The following is a 16,443-nucleotide window of genomic DNA, read 5'->3' as shown; positions in this document are numbered from 1 at the left end:
ACTACAATCAACAGACTACAATCAAGACACCACAGTCAACAGAGGACAGACATCTTCAGTGTTTTCCTGACAGGGATCGCACCCTTGCAGGTATATGGTGTTGTGCCATAGCACTAAACTCTACATATGTATGGCCTAACCTCACCTATTTGACCTTTGCATGTTTTTTTGTGTGCTGGAGATTGGTGGGGGGTGAACATTAAGTTTACATGCATGTTATAATTCTTGCAGGTACTGGTTCAGGGTTGAAGGTCGACCACAGTTCCTGAGGGTTTCATCGATATACTTCCAGTCTTACAGGTATGATGTTCTTTTGAGTAGTGCATTCATGATATAGGCAATTGTATATCAATTGCAAGTCAAAATAGGATAATGTTATTAATTGTATGGTTTCAGGAGTGATTTGACATAGACATGGAAGTAATAACTTCACAGCGTGGGAGAGAGCACTGGGTTAATGAGGGCTATCGATATCGGCGTGACCGAGTGATGGCAGACGGATCCACGTCCTGGAGGTGTGTGCGCCGTGACTGTGTGGGAAGAAGAAAGAGGCTCGTTGATGGATCTTCTGTTGAGATAACGGCGCATGTGCATGCACCCAACAATGCTAGAATTGAAGCTGATCGAATGATGGGAGACATACGTGAAAGAGCTGTGGCTACGGTTGAAAGGCCACGTCAGATCATTCATGGCACAACAGCTGGTACAAGTTTAGAAGCAGCTACATTATTGCCTGCATACACCTCCATGCAGAGAACAGTTAATAGAAAGAGAAATGCAGGCCATCTAGCAATGGGTAATCCCAGGTGCATAAGAGACATACAAATTCCTGAGCCGCTACAAAGAAGCACACGTGGTGAACAATTACTGTTGTGGGATTCAGGTGAAAATGATGAAAGACGCATATTCATTTTCACTACAGAATCTAATCTTGAGGTGTTGGAGCAACATGGACATTGGTTCATGGATGGGACATTCAAAGTTGCCCCCCATTTGTTTGTCCAAGTCTTTACCATCCATGCATTTGTAGACAATCGTGCACTTCCCATGGTCTACGTGTTGTTGAACAGTAAAAGGGAGGAGGACTATGAACGTGTGTTGAGGAAACTGCTGGAAACCAGAAACACGTTGGCACCATTGACAATCTTGATGGACTTTGAGAGAGCAAGTCTGCAAGCTGCCCGCACTGTATTTCCCAATGCTACAGTTTCTGGCTGCCTGTTCCATCTGGGTCAATCATTGTGGCGCAGAATTCAACATGAGGGACTGACCGCCAGCTATAGAGATGAGGAGAGAGTAAGAATGTTCACCAAAATGCTGTTAGCATTAAGTTTTGTTCCTGTGGATGATGTTGCTGAGTGTTTCCAGACCTTGGAGGAGAGTCGACCAGATGAACTGACCCTGGTGTATGACTATTGGGAAGACAATTACATCGGGAGATTGTGGCCAAATGGGAGACGGGTGCCACCTTTTCCTATTCCTCTGTGGAATATGCGCTCCCGTGTGGAAGATGGACTGCCTCGGACCAATAATTCCGTTGAAGGTTGGCACCATGCATTTCAATCCTCTGTTGCATGCCACCATCCAACCATCTTTAAACTCCTTGAACATATACAGCGTGAGCAAGATCACACAGAACAGCTGCTTGCTCGATTCCAGGCTGGTAACCGCGCACCACCCAGCAGTAAGAGCACGTATGTGAGAGTGACGCAAAGACTAACAACGCTGCTGCCAACATATGGACAAACACCTCTCTTTCAATATCTCCGTGGTATAGCACATAATCTGGAACTGTAGAGTTTGATGTTGAAGTTCAGGTTTTCCTGTTGCTATGCTACAATTGTGTGCACTTTGTGATTTGAAATTTGCTTTGACATGTCCATATGGTCTCCCAAGCACATATGCTGCAGGAACAGGAGAGACACTTTGAAATGTCTATGTCCCCCTCTCCTTTTGGTGGCCCGAAAGCTACAGGCCTGCAAACTGTTGTGCTCAGGATCTCTCCCCCAGGAGTTTCTCTGAAGCCCTCCTCTGACCCCTACCTATCCTAGTATCCACTGCTCTGACATGTGCCAAGCGTGAAGGTTTTTTATGCCGAGCAAGGTAACCCACTCAAGCATACTGTACTCGCTTTGACATTTTCAAGGTGTTGTGGGTGGTGTTCAAAGGCTTTTTCCTTCACGTAGGGAAGGTCAGATGGTGTCTTGGATGGAGCGGCTTCAGGGAAAGCGTCTGTGTTAAGTAAAATTTGAAAAACTTGAAATTGTACATTTCCTCCCTTGTTTTTGGTGGCCTAGAAAGTACATAAGCAGAAATGTCAGTCAGGTGCTGTCATGAGATTCAGAAAAAGACGAGGACCCAGAATGGGTTGACAGGGGTGCAAACCTGATGGTGGCAGTCATGTGTTGGCCTTTGCAGGACCCAGAATGGGTTGACAAGGGTGCAAACGTGATGGTGGCAGTCAGGTGTTGGCCTTTGCAGGACCCAGAAGCAGAGTCCCCACCCCCAGCAGAATGTCAGTCAGGCGCTGTCTCTGAAGCCATGAGATTCAGAAAAAGATGAGGACCCAGAATGGGTTGACAGGGGTGCAAACCTGATGGTGGCAGTCATGTGTTGGCCTTTGCAGGACCCAGAATGGGTTGACAAGGGTGCAAACGTGATGGTGGCAGTCAGGTGTTGGCCTTTGCAGGACCCAGAAGCAGAGTCCCCCCCCCCAGCAGAATGTCAGTCAGGTGCTGTCTCTGAAGCCATGAGATTCAGAAAAAGATGAGGACCCAGAATGGGTTGACAGGGGTGCAAACCTGATGGTGGCAGTCATGTGTTGGCCTTTGCAGGACCCAGAATGGGTTGACAAGGGTGCAAACGTGATGATGGCAGTCAGGTGTTGGCCTTTGCAGGACCCAGAAGCAGAGTCCCCCCCCAGCAAAATGTCAGTCAGGTGCTGTCTCTGAAACCACTGCTCTGCCAATATCTCACTCTCCCACTACTGTTGGTTAACTGCTCTGCCAACTGTTGCTCTCACTCCCACAGATGTTGGTTAACTGCTCTGCCAATATCTCACTCTCCCACTACTGTTGGTTAACTGCTCTGCCAACTGTTGCTCTCACTCCACAGATGTTGGTTAACTGCTCTGCCAATATCTCTCTCTCCCACTACTGTTGGTTAACTGCTCTGCCAACTGTTGCTCTCACTCCACAGATGTTGGTTAACTGCTCTGCCAATATCTCTCTCTCCCACTACTGTTGGTTAACTGCTCTGCCAACTGTTGCTCTCACTCCACAGATGTTGGTTAACTGCTCTGCCAATATCTCTCTCTCCCACTACTGTTGGTTAACTGCTCTGCCAACTGTTGCTCTCACTCCACAGATGTTGGTTAACTGCTCTGCCAATATCTCTCTCTCCCACTACTGTTGGTTAACTGCTCTGCCAACTGTTGCTCTCACTCCACAGATGTTGGTTAACTGCTCTGCCAATATCTCTCTCTCCCACTACTGTTGGTTAACTGCTCTGCCAACTGTTGCTCTCACTCCACAGATGTTGGTTAACTGCTCTGCCAATATCTCTCTCTCCCACTACTGTTGGTTAACTGCTCTGCCAACTGTTGCTCTCACTCCACAGATGTTGGTTAACTGCTCTGCCAATATCTCTCTCTCCCACTACTGTTGGTTAACTGCTCTGCCAACTGTTGCTCTCACTCCACAGATGTTGGTTAACTGCTCTGCTAATATCTCTCTCTCCCACTACTGTTGGTTAACTGCTCTGCCAACTGTTGCTCTCACTCCACAGATGTTGGTTAACTGCTCTGCCAACTGTTGCTCTCACTCCACAGATGTTGGTTAACTGCTCTGCCAATATCTCACTCTCCCACTACTGTTGGTTAACTGCTCTGCCAACTGTTGCTCTCACTCCACAGATGTTGGTTAACTGCTCTGCCAATATCTCTCTCTCCCACTACTGTTGGTTAACTGCTCTGCCAACTGTTGCTCTCACTCCACAGATGTTGGTTAACTGCTCTGCCAATATCTCTCTCTCCCACTACTGTTGGTTAACTGCTCTGCCAACTGTTGCTCTCACTCCACAGATGTTGGTTAACTGCTCTGCCAATATCTCTCTCTCCCACTACTGTTGGTTAACTGCTCTGCCAACTGTTGCTCTCACTCCACAGATGTTGGTTAACTGCTCTGCCAATATCTCTCTCTCCCACTACTGTTGGTTAACTGCTCTGCCAACTGTTGCTCTCACTCCACAGATGTTGGTTAACTGCTCTGCCAATATCTCTCTCTCCCACTACTGTTGGTTAACTGCTCTGCCAACTGTTGCTCTCACTCCACAGATGTTGGTTAACTGCTCTGCCAATATCTCTCTCTCCCACTACTGTTGGTTAACTGCTCTGCCAACTGTTGCTCTCACTCCACAGATGTTGGTTAACTGCTCTGCCAACTGTTGCTCTCACTCCACAGATGTTGGTTAACTGCTCTGCCAATATCTCACTCTCCCACTACTGTTGGTTAACTGCTCTGCCAACTGTTGCTCTCACTCCACAGATGTTGGTTAACTGCTCTGCCAATATCTCTCTCTCCCACTACTGTTGGTTAACTGCTCTGCCAACTGTTGCTCTCACTCCACAGATGTTGGTTAACTGCTCTGCCAATATCTCTCTCTCCCACTACTGTTGGTTAACTGCTCTGCCAACTGTTGCTCTCACTCCACAGATGTTGGTTAACTGCTCTGCCAATATCTCTCTCTCCCACTACTGTTGGTTAACTGCTCTGCCAACTGTTGCTCTCACTCCACAGATGTTGGTTAACTGCTCTGCCAATATCTCTCTCTCCCACTACTGTTGGTTAACTGCTCTGCCAACTGTTGCTCTCACTCCACAGATGTTGGTTAACTGCTCTGCCAATATCTCTCTCTCCCACTACTGTTGGTTAACTGCTCTGCCAACTGTTGCTCTCACTCCACAGATGTTGGTTAACTGCTCTGCCAACTGTTGCTCTCACTCCACAGATGTTGGTTAACTGCTCTGCCAATATCTCACTCTCCCACTACTGTTGGTTAACTGCTCTGCCAACTGTTGCTCTCACTCCACAGATGTTGGTTAACTGCTCTGCCAATATCTCTCTCTCCCACTACTGTTGGTTAACTGCTCTGCCAACTGTTGCTCTCACTCCACAGATGTTGGTTAACTGCTCTGCCAATATCTCTCTCTCCCACTACTGTTGGTTAACTGCTCTGCCAACTGTTGCTCTCACTCCACAGATGTTGGTTAACTGCTCTGCCAATATCTCACTCTCCCACTACTGTTGGTTAACTGCTCTGCCAACTGTTGCTCTCACTCCACAAATGTTGGTTAACTGCTCTGCCAATATCTCTCTCTCCCACTACTGTTGGTTAACTGCTTCTCTGAAGCCCTCCTCTGACCCCTACCTATCCTAGTATCCACTGCTCTGACATGTGCCAAGCGTGAAGGTTTTTTATGCCGAGCAAGGTAACCCACTCAAGCATACTGTACTCGCTTTGACATTTTCAAGGTGTTGTGGGTGGTGTTCAAAGGCTTTTTCCTTCACGTAGGGAAGGTCAGATGGTGTCTTGGATGGAGCGGCTTCAGGGAAAGCGGCTGTGTTAAGGAAAATTTGTAAAACTTGAAATTGTACATTTCCTCCCTTGTTTTTGGTGGCCTAGAAAGTACATAAGCAGAAATGTCAGTCAGGTGCTGTCTCTGAAGCCATGAGATTCAGAAAAAGATGAGGACCCAGAATGGGTTGACAGGGGTGCAAACCTGATGGTGGCAGTCATGTGTTGGCCTTTGCAGGACCCAGAATGGGTTGACAAGGGTGCAAACGTGATGGTGGCAGTCAGGTGTTGGCCTTTGCAGGACCCAGAAGCAGAGTCCCCCCCCCAGCAGAATGTCAGTCAGGTGCTGTCTCTGAAACCACTGCTCTCACTCTCACAGATGTTGGTTAACTGCTCTGCCAATATCTCACTCTCTCCCACTGTTGCTCATTTAATTTGAAGGGTGTGTATGGTCTTTCTTTTTCAAAGGTCGTATAGCAAAATGTGTTATTTCCACACATGGTGCATGAACAGATGATACACTTTAAATTGTCTATGTCCCCCACTCCTTTTGGTGGTCCAGACTGTTGTTTCTACTGTTTCACTTAAACTGTCTGTTAATTTGCTCCTGATGTTTTTTCACTGCTATAACCACATCCTTACTCACTGTCACTGATGTTTAACTGCTGTGCCACCTTTAATGGATATATTATTGCACACTTGTTTATGATTTAAAACGAATAAAGATATAATTCAGTATGTTGTACATAAAAGATCATGAATGGTGAACTGAAAGATTTTGTGTTGTTGACACTGCATTTGAACATATGTGTATTACATGTTTATCACATATGCAATATTTTAATAAACATTTACCAATGTTTAAAACATTTTGTTGTTTTCTTTATGTTAGTATGACATTAATAACTATGCCATTAAATGTAAATTTGTATTGTACTATCCAACTAAGTAACACGTAAGGACACAATGGAAACAATTAAGTGTTAGAAAGAATTGCAAGTGCTGCATTTAAATTAAAATTTGTTTTTTTTTTTAACACTTGATGTAAGATTAAAACATGAATAACATTTCCTGAAATCATATTTATTCCGACATAATTAAATACATAATTTGCCATAATACAATAATAAGTCAAGGCTACTGGATTGTCCTTCATCCTATTTATTTGAGGCAACATTGATTTCTAAACTAATAATATATATGGACAATACAATAAAAGATGATCTAATGTCCCAGCCTCAAGATGATAGTGGCAATATTTTTTAGGCCAAAGTTGTGGCCATTGAGATAAATCAATTGAATGCTTAATCTCAATGCTCCAAATGTCTCTAAGACCATGTTTTGTTGTTTTATTTACAAGTCCAGCTATTAAGTTATACCACCTGAAAGCATAAAATATTGTGATTTATTTAGACCAAATATATGTTGCAATTGTGAAAGGTCAAGCAGTTTACTATTAGTTATTACATCCTCTAAAGAACATATCCCTGCCAACATCCAATGCTTCCAAATGAATACATCTGAAGTTCTTCCACTAAATGTACATTTTCTAAAAGGTTTATTTCATCCATTTTCAAGTTCACAATTCCAATAGAAAAATATAATTTTCAATTCCTTCATTTATGTAGGTTAAATCATCTCCTGTACAATTGACCTGGTGGCATATTATCAGTGCAGAGTGACTTAGATTCCATTTTCATGTTAACATTAGGTCACTTAACTTTAGGACAAAGATAAGAATGAACAAACGACCCGATACACACCTTAGGATAATGATACCTACTTTCTGCATTGAGCAGTAAAGCACAGTTACTTACCGTAACAGGTGTTATCCAGGGACAGCAGGCAGATATTCTTAACGCATGGGTGACGTTACACACTACTCACTAGATATTCTTACGTCCCACCCTCCTCCCCGGGTTGGCTTCTTAGCTGGCTTATCCTAACTGGGGACCACGCTCTCCTCCGTCGGGCGTGAAGGCACTCGCGCATGGTGCGGCCAACTAGAACTTTCTAGTTAAAAAGGTCTGTACCGGGGCTCCGTCAGTGACGTCACCCATGCGTTAAGAATATGCCCGACGGAGGAGTGCGTGGTCCCCAGTTTCTTCGTTTCCTCTGATGTTGCGGACCTTGTCCAAACTCCGCAAGGACAACGCCACCATGATTCTTATCGCACCTCGGTGGCCTCGCCAACACTGGTTCTCACTCCTGCTCCAACTCAGCTCCAGGGAACCCATTCTCCTTCCTGTGTTTCCTACTGTACTTACGCAGCAGCATCAGTCTCTACTGCATCCCAATCTGTCTTCGCTCCACCTGACAGCTTGGTTTCTCTCGGGCTGACCTCTCCAGAGAACCTATCTCAGCCGGTCCGCCTCATCTTGGACGCCTCCAGGAAGCCGGCCACCCTCCAATGTTACCATCAGAAATGGACCAGATTCTCCTCGTGGTGTCTCCGGCATCATCAGGAACCCACCTCCTTAGCGGTGGAAACCGTATTGGAATATTTGCTCTCGCTGTCCAATGCTGGCCTCAAAACTACCTCCATCAGAGTCCACCTCAGTGCCATCACTGCGTTTCATGAGCCCATTCTCGGAAAACCCCTCACGGCTCATCCTCTGGTTCCCAGATTTATGCGAGGGCTCTTCAATATCAAACCACCCCTCAAGCCTCCTCCAGTTGTCTGGGACCTGAATGTGGTACTCTCAGCTCTCATGAAACCTCCATTCGAGCCTCTTGCCACAACTTCACTTAGACTCCTTACCTGGAAGGTGCTTTTCCTGATTGCCATCACCTCTGCCAGGAGGGTTAGCGAACTGCATGCACTGGTTGACGACCCACCGTTCACTGTTTTTCACCATGACAAGGTTGTTCTGCGCACCCACCCTAAATTCCTTCCCAAGGTGGTCTCAGCTTTTCACCTCAACCAGTCCATTGTGCTGCCCGTCTTCTTCCCTAAGCCTCACTCGCATCCTGGGGAACAGGCGTTGCACACGCTGGATTGTAAGCGTGCCCTTGCTTACTATCTTGATCGTACCAGAGCTCACCGAACATCCCCTCAGCTATTTTTGTCTTTCGATCCCAACCGTTTGGGTCATCCTGTCTCCAAACGGACACTTTCCAATTGGCTTGCTGCCTGTATTGCATTCTGCTATGCTCGGGCCGGTCTCTCACTGGAAGGAACTGTCACGGCCCACAGAGTCCGAGCTATGGCTGCTTCTGTAGCTTTCCTCCGTTCCACGCCCATCGAGGAAATCTGCAAGGCGGCCACTTGGTCCTCAGTTCACACATTCACTACTCACTACTGTCTGGATGCGTTCTCCAGAAGGGATGGACACTTCGGCCAATCTGTGTTACAAAATTTATTTTCCTAATGGCCAACCATCCCACCTCCCTCTTTGTTAGCTTGGAGGTCACCCATGTGTTAAGAATATGCTGCCTGCTTGTCCTGGGATAAAGCACAGTTACTTACCGTAACAGGTGTTATCCAGGGACAGCAGGCAGATATTCTTACGTACCACCCACCTCCCCGGGTTGGCTTCTTAGCTGGCTTATCCTAACTGGGGACCACGCACTCCTCCGTCGGGCGGGAAGGCACTCGCGCACGCGCGGTGCGGCCAACTAGAAACTTCTAGTTAAAAAGGTCCGTACCGAGGGCTCCGTCGGTGACGTCACCCATGTGTTAAGAATATCTGCCTGCTGTCCCTGGATAACACCTGTTACGGTAAGTAACTGTGCTTTCTCTGCATCCCTCTTCACAAACATATGTGATGTATGACTGTATTAATATATTAGGAGTGGAAAATGATGTGTAATAATTACAATAATTTACTCATGACTCCCTGATCTTTTTAAAATTAATATAATTTTATTGTTCTTATGTGTTTCCCATATTCAAACACTGTAATAGCTTATTTATTTATTTATTTATTCAGATTTCCCATTAACTCTGTTCGTCCGCATTTTTAACTTGCGCTCATTATACTAAAACCCGTCAATTGCGCACTGGGAAACTAATCCGTCAATTGCGCGAAAAAGTACTATAACTTTAGTATGATGATATACGTCATCATTATGCACTAATGGAGACAAGCTGATGTCATCACGCGTTTCAACACATATGCGCGCCATGCTAACGCTAATTGTGTTTCAATCAATTACTACAAAACTATATACTATAAAATACACACATACTCAATTAATATGTGCATTTCATCACTACAATGTAGTAAAATCTGTTTGACTATTGACCATTTAACACGTGTTTTAGATAACCAATAGCAGCGCTGAAAAGGGGAAATCTCACGATATTCACACAACATCGGTCATGTGACTGGTATTTAAGCTTTGCAATTAGGCCCCCCACCCGCATTTACAAATATCACCATTTATTCAGATTTCCCATTAACTCTGTTCGTCCGCATTTTTAACTTGCGCTCATTATACTAAAACCCGTCAATTGCGCACTGGGAAACTAATCCGTCAATTGCGCGAAAAAGTACTATAACTTTAGTATGATGATATACGTCATCATTATGCACTAATGGAGACAAGCTGATGTCATCACGCGTTTCAACACATATGCGCGCCATGCTAACGCTAATTGTGTTTCAATCAATTACTACAAAACTATATACTATAAAATACACACATACTCAATTAATATGTGCATTTCATCACTACAATGTAGTAAAATCTGTTTGACTATTGACCATTTAACACGTGTTTTAGATAACCAATAGCAGCGCTGAAAAGGGGAAATCTCACGATATTCACACAACATCGGTCATGTGACTGGTATTTAAGCTTTGCAAAAACGTCATAGATTCACAGAGAAGATGGCATCCTATGTGGGTTTCCGTGGGCGGAAGCCCAATTTCTCCGAGCGTGAAGTACTCATATTAACTGAGTACTTCACGCTCAATGCTAAACTGCTTTTCCCCGTTAAGGGGAAAAGACGCAATATAGGTGAAATGGACAGGGCCTGGGGAGAACTTGCGCAGCTGTTCAACGCCCACGCTATCACACCGCGCTCCGTAAGTATTTATCAAATACATGTTGTTCATAGACAATTGCGCGCTGACAAATTGGCGCGGATAAAGAATTTTTTTTTTTGCGCGGAAGGCAAAAATGGATACACATCTCCTGAAATCGCGCACTGCGTCATCATACATCTGCTGAAAAATTTTGCAGTTGATAATGGTGTCTCTCATGTACTTATTTGATTTAATTAGCTGTATTCCAGTCGGGTTTTCAAAATTTACATAATTATTATGCTTGCAATCTATTTCCATGCACTGCTTTCAATGCATATATATATATCATGTCTGCGCGATTTGTCCACGTGCTATTCTCTATGAACCATATATCATGGCTCACTCATGTCTCTCCATTATGTAATAGGTTGAGGATTTGAAGAAAAAAGCCCGCGAGCTCAGGCTACATCACCCTGCATGGGTCCGGGCTGTCCGCCGCAATCTGTACAACACCCCAGGTATGTTACAGTAAAATATCGGGTGGGTATAAGGTGTGCAGTCATAATATCTGTGTTGAACAATCATGTATTTTAAACGTTGACAGGTCAAAAACTCAAAAGACAATCGCGCGCAGACAAACATTTTAAACATTAACAGTTTTTCATATACTTCTGACACTACATGCATTTATGTCTTCAGATGCGAGTGAGGAGGAAGAGGAGGAGGAGGATCAGGAAGAGGAGGAGGAGGAGGAGGAAGACACCCCTATCCCTGACCGGCCGTTCCTTATCCCCCGCAGACGCCCCACCTCCCAATCCCCTTCCACCTCCGCCCAGTCCCATCCAACGTCCCAACCCCCTTCCACCTCCGCCCAGTCCCATCCAACGTCCCAACCCCCTTCCACCTCCGCCCAGTCCCATCCAACGTCCCAACCCCCTTCCACCTCCGCCCAGTCCCATCCAACGTCCCAACCCCCTTCCACCTCCGCCCAGTCCCATCCAACGTCCCAACCCCCTTCCACCTCCGCCCAGTCTCATCCAACTTCCCCCCACCGACGCCCTAGACCACCCTCTAGGATCCCCCTAAAAAAACGCCCCAAACCCTGCCCTGCCCCTTCATTCCCAATGCCCTGTTCCCCCTCCCTCCCACCCCCTAAACCCAAGTTCTGCCTTAAACTTTTCCCTGAAATTCGACCCTCTGTCATCACCTCTCCCCCAGCCCTCCCACGTACCTCAATGAGTACTGCCTCAACCCCCATCCTGGACAGATTTAGCGACCTCTCTGTCCAGTCCGGTAAGTGTTATGATATTTTTATTCTGTAATTTTTGTACTGTAAAAGCTTTTATTCATTTTTACAACGTACATCAAGTGTACAATTAATAAACACATTTATGATTTAAGACATCACTTGAATTTTAATAATATAATATAAAATGCTTAGGTTTGTTCATATGTAACAAAAACAACCAAGTTTGTCTCATAGATGCTTCCACTGTACATAATTGTCTTTTCAATGTCCACCTGCTTTTCATGCTCTTTTTCATTACAGATATATTGGCATCCCCCTCCTCTTCGCCGCCTTTGTCAACATCCCCACTCCCCATTCAAAGCCCCAACCGTTGTTCCACCTGTTTTGCCCCCCTCCGACCCTCAACCAGAGATTGTGGGACCAACCCTGCAACGGCCACCACCCCTGTTGCAGCGACCACTATTGTGGCTCACGCTGCCACAAACACAGATCCTCCGCCCAGTTCTGTAACAGTGGAGGACATTTACACGGCGGTGGTTACCATCTTAGCAGGGGTGGAGCACATGAACGACTGTGCTGAAGAATCCGTTCGACACATTCGTCACGTGACAGGGGCACTGCAGGTCTTGCTAGAAGCACTTCGCGGTACCCCTCCCACCCCGTGAATGGCTCCACTGTTAACGAGGGAGCTGCACCCTCTTGTCACCACTCCTCCCTCCCCTTCTTCCCCCCCTGCCTCACTCCCTCCCCCTCCTGCCCTTCGCCCTCCCAGAAAAAATACAAAAAAAGTATAAAAACAACTCCCTCCCCTTCTTCCCCCCTGCCTCACTCCCTCCCCCTCCTGCCCTTCGCCCTCCCAGAAAAAATACAAAAAAAGTATAAAAACAACTCCCTCCCCTTCTTCCCCCCCTGCCTCACTCCCTCCCCCTCCTGCCCTTCGCCCTCCCAGAAAAAATACAAAAAAAGTATAAAAACAACTCCCTCCCCTTCTTCCCCCCCTGCCTCACTCCCTCCCCCTCCTGCCCTTCGCCCTCCCAGAAAAAATACAAAAAAAGTATAAAAACAACTCCCTCCCCTTCTTCCCCCCCCTGCCTCACTCCCTCCCCCTCCTGCCCTTCGCCCTCCCAGAAAAAATACAAAAAAAGTATAAAAACAACTCCCTCTCCTTCTTCCCCCCCTTTCCATCCACCCCCCTCCACACTCCCACCCCTTCACATCCATTCACACCATACCCACCCCACTCCACCCACAGTCTCCAGCATCATGACTCGCCTGCCTCCTACCATCTTGTGGGATCTTCAGTCCTCCTGTGAGTGTCTCTCTCTCTCTCTCTCTCTCTCTCTCTCTCCCTCCCTCCCTCCCTCTCTCTCCCTTACCACAGTGTTTTCTTTGCCCTCCAGCCTCCTGTGTCGCAGCAGTGGTGACTACAACTTCACAATTCATGTCTCCAGCATCATGACTCGCCTGCCTCCTACCGTCTCGTGGGATCTTCAGTCCTCCTGTGAGTGTCTCTCTCTCTCTCTCTCTCTCTCTCCCTCCCTTCCTCCCTCCCTCTCTCTCCCTTACCACAGTGTTTTCTTTGCCCTCCAGCCTCCTGTGTCGCAGCAGTGGTGACTACAACTTCACAATTCATGTCTCCAGCATCATGACTCGCCTGCCTCCTACCGTCTCGTGGGATCTTCAGTCCTCCTGTGAGTGTCTCTCTATCTCTCTCTCACTCTCTCCCTCCCTTCCTCCCTCCCTCTCTCTCCCTTACCACAGTGTTTTCTTTGCCCTCCCGCCTCCTGTGTCGCAGCAGTGGTGACTACAACTTCACAATTCATGTCTCCAGCATCATGACTCGCCTGCCTCCTACCGTCTCGTGGGATCTTCAGTCCTCCTGTGAGTGTCTCTCTATCTCTCTCTCACTCTCTCCCTCCCTTCCTCCCTCCCTCTCTCTCCCTTACCACAGTGTTTTCTTTGCCCTCCAGCCTCCTGTGTCGCAGCAGTGGTGACTACAACTTCACAATTCATGTCTCCAGCATCATGACTCGCCTGCCTCCTACCGTCTCGTGGGATCTTCAGTCCTCCTGTGAGTGTCTCTCTCTCTCTCTCTCTCTCCCTCCCTCCCTCCCTCTCTCTCCCTTACCACAGTGTTTTCTTTGCCCTCCAGCCTCCTGTGTCGCAGCAGTGGTGACTACAACTTCACAATTCATGTCTCCAGCATCATGACTCGCCTGCCTCCTACCGTCTCGTGGGATCTTCAGTCCTCCTGTGAGTGTCTCTCTATCTCTCTCTCACTCTCTCCCTCCCTTCCTCCCTCCCTCTCTCTCCCTTACCACAGTGTTTTCTTTGCCCTCCAGCCTCCTGTGTCGCAGCAGTGGTGACTACAACTTCACAATTCATGTCTCCAGCATCATGACTCGCCTGCCTCCTACCGTCTCGTGGGATCTTCAGTCCTCCTGTGAGTGTCTCTCTATCTCTCTCTCACTCTCTCCCTCCCTTCCTCCCTCCCTCTCTCTCCCTTACCACAGTGTTTTCTTTGCCCTCCAGCCTCCTGTGTCGCAGCAGTGGTGACTACAACTTCACAATTCATGTCTCCAGCATCATGACTCGCCTGCCTCCTACCGTCTCGTGGGATCTTCAGTCCTCCTGTGAGTGTCTCTCTCTCTCTCTCTCTCTCTCCCTCCCTCCCTCTCTCTCCCTTACCACAGTGTTTTCTTTGCCCTCCAGCCTCCTGTGTCGCAGCAGTGGTGACTACAACTTCACAATTCATGTCTCCAGCATCATGACTCGCCTGCCTCCTACCGTCTCGTGGGATCTTCAGTCCTCCTGTGAGTGTCTCTCTCTCTCTCTCACTCTCTCCTCCCTTCCTCCCTCCCTCTCTCTCCCTTACCACAGTGTTTTCTTTGCCCTCCAGCCTCCTGTGTCGCAGCAGTGGTGACTACAACTTCACAATTCATGTCTCCAGCATCATGACTCGCCTGCCTCCTACCGTCTCAGCTCCCACATCTGGACTTGGCTTGCCAGCTCTCCTTCGATGATCAGAAAAATCTGACATCATATCTATGATACTTTTAAAAATACATTTTAATATACAACTTATTGAAAATAAAGGACAACTGCGTACTGGATAAATGCAAAACCTTATCAAACATAAGTGTTAATTTACATGGCTGTGTCAACTAGGTAGAATTTGTAATGCTACATGATTGACACCTTATCTTGTTTAGAGATGTTCTTAATAGAGTATAACACTTATCATGCTTAATCCTTTAAGTATAAATTAGATGAAATGCATTGAGGTGATATGTTAACATCTTTCCTTTCGTGCACACAAAATGTGATAGATGTATAAGGTGTACACCTGACATAATTTTAGTCACCCATCTCCCTGTATGCCTCTTGTAAGGAGATGCACATTTAGTTTGCTTTAAATCCTGAACTACTTACCATCAATAAAACAGGGGCACTGGTCTCCTGACGTAATAGCATGTATTTAATACGTACTTCCTGAGTGCTGTGTCAAAGCACTAGCATTGAACAGGTGCGCCAGTTTCCCCCAGACCCAATCGATTTCACCTATATTTCTAACTTTCCTCTTGATGGGGAATAGCAGTTTAGCATTGAGCGACATGTACTCAGTTAATCAGAGTACTTCACGCTTGGACAATTTGTGTTTCTGCACACAAAATCCATAATAGGAAGTCATCTTCTCTGTGTATCTATGACATTTTTGCAAAGTACTCAGTTAATCTAAGTACTTCCTGAGTGCAGTGTCAAAACACTAGCATTGAACAGGTGCGCCAGTTTGGCCCAGGCCCAGTCCATTTCACCTATATTTCTAACTTTCCTCTTGATGGGGAATAGCAGTTTAGCATTGAGCGACATGTACTCAGTTAATCAGAGTACTTCACGCTTGGAGAACTTGTGTTTTGGCACACAACATCCATAATAGGAAGCCATCTTCTCTGTGAATCTATGACATTTTTGCAAAGTACTCAGTTATTCTAAGTACCTCACCACAATTGTGGCTCACACTGCACACAGACACACACACACTGACTGAATGAGAGCCAAAGAGTCAGTTTTCTCCACACTATGTCCATTTTTCAAATGTTCCTGTGCTTGATGGGGAAACAATACTTTAGCATTGCACAAAACATACTCTATATGGACTAAATTTATGTATGTTTCTCTATATATGATCTTTTAAAGTTCATAGCCTTTTACATCCTCCAGTTCAAACACTGAATCTCAAGCATACAGAATACTTTTCTTTCTGTGAATTTATGCTTTCGCCCTCATCATCATCCTATTTTTAGACCAATTTCAAAATCTTTTCAATTTCAAAATTCTTATAATAATCTTTATCATTCAATGTTATTATTTGCTGTTCACATCATGTTTACTTGTGTTCAATAATACTTACTTTGCATTTAACTTTGCCCTGGGAGATCTATGTTATCCATTCTATATGTTCACTGTATTATGCTTTCTTCAATAATACAGTTACTCAGAAATAAAAACATTATAACACAACTATTGATTCAAGAATTTATTTTACACTCACAAACTCCAATGACATTATGAACTTATAATGACTAACGTCATTTAACAAATTGTTTATTATTGTCTTTTAACATATTAAAACACTTCATAAAATCA

General features: G+C 45.8%; 3 protein-coding genes across 4 annotated transcripts in view; 2 read left to right on the top strand and 1 right to left on the bottom strand.

Annotated features, from left to right (window-relative positions):
* FBXL17 (F-box and leucine rich repeat protein 17) overlaps positions 1 to 16,443 on the bottom strand; it is a 623,577-nt gene that overhangs the window by 176,663 nt on the left and 430,471 nt on the right. The gene's annotated exons all lie outside the window — the stretch shown is intronic.
* LOC117352599 lies at positions 239 to 2,679 on the top strand. Of its 2 annotated transcripts, XR_004537730.1 has the most exons (3): positions 239 to 300; positions 397 to 2,325; positions 2,525 to 2,679. XR_004537730.1 is itself a non-coding variant. In XM_033929148.1 (2 exons), the coding sequence occupies exon 2, from the start codon at positions 415 to 417 to the stop codon at positions 1,795 to 1,797; it is 1,383 nt and encodes a 460-aa protein (XP_033785039.1). In that variant the 5' UTR covers positions 239 to 300; positions 397 to 414; the 3' UTR covers positions 1,798 to 2,679. The 2 variants fall into 2 exon arrangements, 1 of the variants encoding a protein (XP_033785039.1); XM_033929148.1 differs by having other exon boundaries at positions 397 to 2,679.
* LOC117352600 (probable serine/threonine-protein kinase nek3) lies at positions 11,291 to 12,604 on the top strand. Its single transcript, XM_033929149.1, has 2 exons — positions 11,291 to 11,840; positions 12,097 to 12,604. Exons 1-2 carry the CDS (start codon positions 11,672 to 11,674, stop codon positions 12,459 to 12,461), a joined length of 534 nt encoding a protein of 177 aa, XP_033785040.1. The 5' UTR covers positions 11,291 to 11,671; the 3' UTR covers positions 12,462 to 12,604.

Source organism: Geotrypetes seraphini, chromosome 1 (assembly GCF_902459505.1).
Source record: "Geotrypetes seraphini chromosome 1, aGeoSer1.1, whole genome shotgun sequence".
Classification (NCBI taxonomy): Eukaryota; Metazoa; Chordata; class Amphibia; order Gymnophiona; family Dermophiidae; genus Geotrypetes; species Geotrypetes seraphini.
The sequence above is the reverse complement of the archived record's forward strand: the minus strand, read 5'-3'. Positions and strand labels throughout refer to the sequence as shown.

Excerpts from the sequence above, each read along its gene's own strand:
- LOC117352600 (XM_033929149.1), top strand. The coding sequence starts at position 11,672 with ATGCCCTGTTCCCCCTCCCTCCCACCCCCTAAACCCAAGTTCTGCCTT. Across the intron at positions 11,841-12,096 it reads CGACCTCTCTGTCCAGTCCG|ATATATTGGCATCCCCCTCC; the intron begins GTAAGTGTTATG and ends TTTTCATTACAG.
- LOC117352599 (XM_033929148.1), top strand. The coding sequence starts at position 415 with ATGGAAGTAATAACTTCACAGCGTGGGAGAGAGCACTGGGTTAATGAG.